At 33.5% G+C, this 6,000-nt stretch overlaps 1 protein-coding gene across 2 annotated transcripts; it reads left to right on the forward strand.

Moving 5' to 3' along the window:
- The first annotated feature begins 216 nt into the window (after positions 1–216).
- On the forward strand, positions 217–3,847 carry LOC139890500 (ninja-family protein mc410-like). Of its 2 annotated transcripts, none has more exons than XM_071873374.1 (3): positions 217–347; positions 1,399–2,437; positions 3,157–3,847. In XM_071873374.1, exons 2-3 carry the CDS (start codon positions 1,549–1,551, stop codon positions 3,612–3,614), a joined length of 1,347 nt encoding a protein of 448 aa, XP_071729475.1. In that variant the 5' UTR covers positions 217–347; positions 1,399–1,548; the 3' UTR covers positions 3,615–3,847. The 2 variants fall into 2 exon arrangements, with proteins under 2 accessions (XP_071729475.1, XP_071729476.1); XM_071873375.1 differs by having other exon boundaries at positions 280–347; positions 1,389–2,437.
- The last annotated feature ends 2,153 nt before the right edge of the window (positions 3,848–6,000 follow it).

The raw sequence follows: 6,000 nt of genomic DNA on the forward strand, positions 1-6,000 counted from the left end.
TAAAGTATAAATATTCCTTTTTAATATAACTTTTCATATATAATTTGGAAATTAATGTTAATTAATTTTATGTTATATAAATGGAATAAAATTAAATTTAGTAAGCATTTACCTTAATTTAATATTTAATATATTTAACAAGAGTATTTAATTAATATTAATATCTATTTAATTAAAGTAATAATATTATATCCGCTACTACATGAAAGTAAGAAACACGTGCTAAAAATATGGAATATAAAATTATTATTATCTTCACCCACTATTTCTTCTCCCCCAATTGGCACACACGAACCCAGCTTCACCTAGGGTTTGTTTTCTGATCTTCGACCGCTTATCTGATTCCGGTAAGTTGCAAGTTATATTTTCTTAATTTATATCTTCTACTTCTATTAAAGCTTGATTGCTCATATTCTACAAGAAAAAATAATTATTAATTTCTCAATTTATTGCAATATTTTACTAGTTTAGATCGTATACTATATCATATATATGTATATTTAGTAATTTAAATGAAGGATGTTGACTTATTTATAAGCATGTTAGTGCTTTTGCTGATAAAATAGTATATTAATGATTTTCAGCTTTTTTGAACTCTGTAATTAATATCACCGTGTTATTTAGATTTGCTAATATTGAATGGATATAATATAATATAATATATTAAACAGATAAAGAAAAAGTAGTTGCATAGTGATTCTGGTAGGATTTAAGTGTGCTACAGATTAAATATGGTTGTATAGTAAGTATTAAGTATCAAGTATAGAAGTTAAAATGTAACTTTTCGCATATTGTTACTGTTTTTGTAGCACACTACTAAACTCGATCTTTTGTCTATTAGTGTATTAAACTTTCAGTTGTTTTTGATGTATGTAAGTGAACATTTGTAACCTACTATGGTTACTTTAATGTGGAGGCTCACGCTAGCGTATCAAATAAACTGAAACTTTCTGGTTTATAACATGTATTCAACTTTTTTGAGTATTGTTCCATGTCTAATAACTATAATGATACAAGATAAGTTGGATGATATGTAGCGACTTCCGTTTATTGCTTGATGTTACTGTCTTGTATTTTTATGATTTAGTTATATCCCTATTTAAGTGTTCAATGATATTTTGAAGCATTAGAGTCAACAAAATTACAAATTCTGAATTGTGTATATATTCGTAATCGATAGACGCTGAATCTATGTTATTACAAAGTTTTTACTTGGGTGAAAATCTGCATCCATGCGTCTATGTATGTTTGAGGTATCATAGTGTCAACTTGTGTTTAATGTCTAATATAAGACAAGTTTAGTGTTTGTACTTCGTACCATTCTTACTTACGGTATCCTTATCCTACAAACATATGTATAATAAGTATGTGTTATAATCATTTAGAAGTTTTATGTAGGTGAACTGGAAGAAGTTGATGGTTTGAAATTTTGAGGAGTCTGTTTATTTATTTAAAAATCAGTGGGAAAAACATTTGCCGAGTGTTGGGAGTGTGATAGATAAGTGAGATTACTGTTATAATTTTGGTATATGTTATTTTGTAAACCAAATGGAGGATGATAATCGGCTTGATCTGAGTTTATCACTACCTTGTGGTGGGCCATCTGATGATGTAAAGGGTAAGACCAGTACCGATTTGGAGGTGAGGGTGGATGAAGCTGATAGGGGTAGCAAATTGATTGACGATTTTAAGAACTTTCTAGATGGTTCTAATCATAAGGAAGAGTCCACTGTGGGTTTTCAGGGGAGTAGTCAGTCGAAACCAGACGAGAATCTCTTTTACGATCTTTCAAAGGGACCTGCTAATTTGGGTGCATCGTCAAACGTGAACAATGGTGGCTTCTGGGGTAAAAATGATGGTAAATCGGCTGAATCTGTTGAAGACAGGAAACATGAGGGAGGTGGCAAGCGTAAAAATGTGTTTGATGAAATGAACAATCATAATCATAAACGACATGATAATAAAGACATTTATGTTGCTGGTTTGCATGTCAAGGCAGCAAGGACACCACATGTTCCCATTACTACTGATGAAGGTTCAACCGCTGAAAACGAGGACGTGGCTGATTCTGAAGCCGAGGGCTCCACCTCAAAGGTTTCTCTGCATCGCGATGATCCACCAAAAAGTCACACTGCGAGTGTTGGTTTATCTGAAGGCGGTAATGAAGGTCACAGGAGATTTACTGTTTCATCTGACAAAGAATTTAAAATTGGGCACATGTCACATGGTGTCCCGTTTTTGGGGCAACCTGCAAATATCTTGAATATGCCATATTCTTTGTCGGTCAAGGAGTCAAACTCCATCCCTGCGAGTCAAAGTAATCAAGTCATGGCTTCTGGAAGTAGCAATAGACCAGTAAACCAGCAACCTGTGATTCCTGCAAACTTGCCTTTGATGTATGCTTACTCTCCTAACCAGTTGCCGACAGTAGAGGCAGGTAAATCTGAGGGCCTTGTTTCTCATTCATTGCAGTATTACTCTTCCTATTTTGGCAAGGTTTCACCAAACTTGATTTTGCAAAAATGATGGATTGAAGTTTAGCCAATTTTTTATTTTTTTTTTAAATACTTTAATAAGGTAGCTTGAATGGTCAATTTAACTGATCTAAGAAAACTTAATGTAACTTTTGGTTTGATGGAATATGAGAGAAAAGGAATTTGTTAACAAAAAAAACCTTATTGCATTATCTAACAGAATGGAATGTACCGTCTCATGAAGGAATGTGAATCCTTCCATTTTGTTATTTTTCACTCCCTGGCTTGAGAGGTTTTTATTTTGTTGTTCTTTTGTGTCGTCTTCAATAACACTAAAAAAGTTCAAAACTTTAACAAATTTTGTATTTCTAAATTAACTAAAAAATGTGTTTTTAGAGGTTTTATCAAGCCTAAATTACATTTAGCTTGTTATATTTGCCCGTATAAAAATTCTTAGCTTGTGTTAAATACACACACACACACACACACACACACACACACACACACACACACACGTCATATGAAAACTCTTTCGTTCCATAAGAACAAACGACAACAGCATTTTGTAACACTCCATTTGCTTACATTGTTTATTCAATTCCTTTATCATTCAGTTACTGCAAACCGAACAATATAGATTTGATTTTGATGCTTTTTCTGTTACCTTTTCCAAATTTTGTAGCGGCCACTTCAGTAGTTGCACCTAAACCAAATGAACGAGCAAAGGGCGACAATACACATGCGAAAGAAGAAGGGTCATCTATGCATACAGAAGGGGATATGAAGGGCACAAATGGAATCAACCATTCAAAAGAAGAAGCCTTTCCTGCAGAATATCCAGCTATAAGGCCTGGTATAGCTGCACAACTTAAATTTGGCGGAAGTGGATCGTCTCCAAATTTACCATGGGTTTCCACAACGGGTCCTGGTCCTAATGGGAAAACCATATCAGGCGTTACGTATAGATACACAGGGACACAAATTCGGATTGTTTGTGCTTGCCATGGGTCCCACATGTCACCCGAGGAATTTGTTCAGCATGCTAGTGAACAACAACCTAATCTAAATGGTGGCGGCAGCAGCAGCTCCAGTTTAGCAGCGTTTCCTAATGGCAACCCTGCTGCCTCTGCTCAAAATTGATTGGCACAGTAAATCGGTAACACCAATTCTTTACTTTAATGGCTTATGTTAATAAATGTGGCATATAATGTGACACAACACCCTATGATGTTGTCACACTGTGATAGATATCTATATATATCATGACACTATATATGCGTAGTTTTTCTATGAATAGGTGTATATGAAGTTGTACGTAACGTATTGGTATAGTAGTCACATTTATGTATGGAATGTAGTCATTTGAGTTGTCTAACAGCAGGATTTCCTTTTCAATATATGATCAACCATAGTCACTATATGCTATATAGGAAGCTAATGTCAATCTAGTCATATTTATTTTGAATACAAAAGTAGAATTTCATAAGGTATGAGTTTGGAAATTAGTGCTGGAATCCGAAATAAAACTTAAGCTCCATAGTTTGTGATAAGGATTTAGCTGTTCTAAAAAAAAAAGGTTGCGATAAGGAAAAAAAAGGCAAAGATAAGTAGTAATTTAGACTACTATGGATGCACTTATCATGTGTAAAAGCAGGACAGGAAGACGAGGTTCTAGAACCCTTGTTTATCAATATGTAAACTCTGCCTAATGCTGCTAGATGTATCAATTTGTACATGTTCAGTTATGAATGTGTCAATTTGGGTTTTGTTTTATTTGTGATGGGTCAAATGGATGAATTTACAAATAATCTCTTTAGAAATGAAACATGTCAAATGGGTGAAACGGTTTCATTAGATATATATATATATATATATATATATATATATATATATATATATATATATATATATATATATATATATATATATATATATATATATATATATATATATATATAAATATTTATAGTGTTTGCCATGTCTAGTGAAACCTATTTGAAAGTCACCGAAGTGTTTCACTCGGGGTGAAGAAATGACTTCTCTTTATTTTGTCTACGTCTCACCTCCCCCATACCACACACATGTGGGATTGGGTATTGTTGTTGTATGTAAATCTATAAATATTAAGCCAGAATTTCTTAGATATATAAAAAGTATTTATACTGCAACGGCGATTCCAAAATTAGAATTCAATGGGGTCCCGAAATTTTTTTCAGTACAAATTATATTTGAATACTATTTTAGTGGTTGTTTATCTTAAAAAAAAAAGACTACATATTCGAAAAATATATGTGGTCCGAGTACTTAAACTTAGTCGTGTCCTATACAGTCAAACGAAAAACTATAAACTCGAAAAATATATGGGGTCATGTAGTAGAATTTAGTGGTGTCATATGCAATTTAAAAAGTATTTTCAACATAAGAAATTTCAACTATTGGTGTCCCGTGACCCCACAGGTTATAACATAAACTCGCCTTGGTATACTGTGAGAATATATATCAACTTGTTGACAAGTTTTATAAATCATTGCAAAAAAATCATTATGCTCTTTCATTATTATGATCAATGCGTCCTTATTTATTTAAGAGCAAAATGCCCAAAATTGTAACATAAAGATCAAAATTGTCCCATAAAAGGGAATATCGATTTTCTCATTTCCTATAAAGGTGTATGATTTGAATTTGATGCGTAAAAATGACTTTTTTTAGAGGGTTGATTTTTATAAAACCACCAACGGGCTAGAGAGTTTACAAAGCATGAAAATAGCCGGCAAGGGGCAGCTTAAAAAACGCCAGAATGTGTAACATTACATATACAAACTCAGAATGTTACATTTATACCTGATAAACGGGTCGAGATGGCTTGGGTTGTTAAGGTTCAAATGGGTTTGGGTCGAAACGGGTCATGGGTCATAAATAAAATGGGTCGAACGTGTTGGGTTGAGACCCGAGTCGGGTTGGGTCAAGACCCGTGTCAGTGGGTTCAGGCTAGTAAAATTGTTCTTGATTGTATTTTTTGATGTTTCTCTTCCGAACATGCGCCCAAAAAACACAACGAAAATGCACGTCGAAAAATGAGCTGGGAAAACAGACGAGCGACCAAAATGCGCCACGAAATAGCGCGCCAATTGCTGAGATAATCCTTCCAACTGACAGACGTCAAAAAATTCCGTTAACTCCTTTCACATGACACGCGCATGAGGGCTAAAACGTCCTCTTATCTTTTCCTTTAAGAAACTTCATCTTCTGCCTACCATGTTTCATTAACCCTTTTTTTTGACACCCCCATAAATTAAACCACACATAGTTCATCAAAATCACTAATTTTTTAAACACTAGAATCAAACCCGCCAAAATTAAAACATCAACCAAAACTATTAAAATTAACATTAAAAATCAAATCTAACTTCAAACTAAAACTAAAAATACAAACCCAGTTTTATAAAAACACATCGAAATCATTAACTAAAATACATACAAAATAAATAGGTTACATATAAACAAACGCACCCTTCATTAGATAGCC

This window comes from Rutidosis leptorrhynchoides, chromosome 2 (assembly GCF_046630445.1).
Source record: "Rutidosis leptorrhynchoides isolate AG116_Rl617_1_P2 chromosome 2, CSIRO_AGI_Rlap_v1, whole genome shotgun sequence".
NCBI lineage: Eukaryota > Viridiplantae > Streptophyta > Magnoliopsida > Asterales > Asteraceae > Rutidosis > Rutidosis leptorrhynchoides.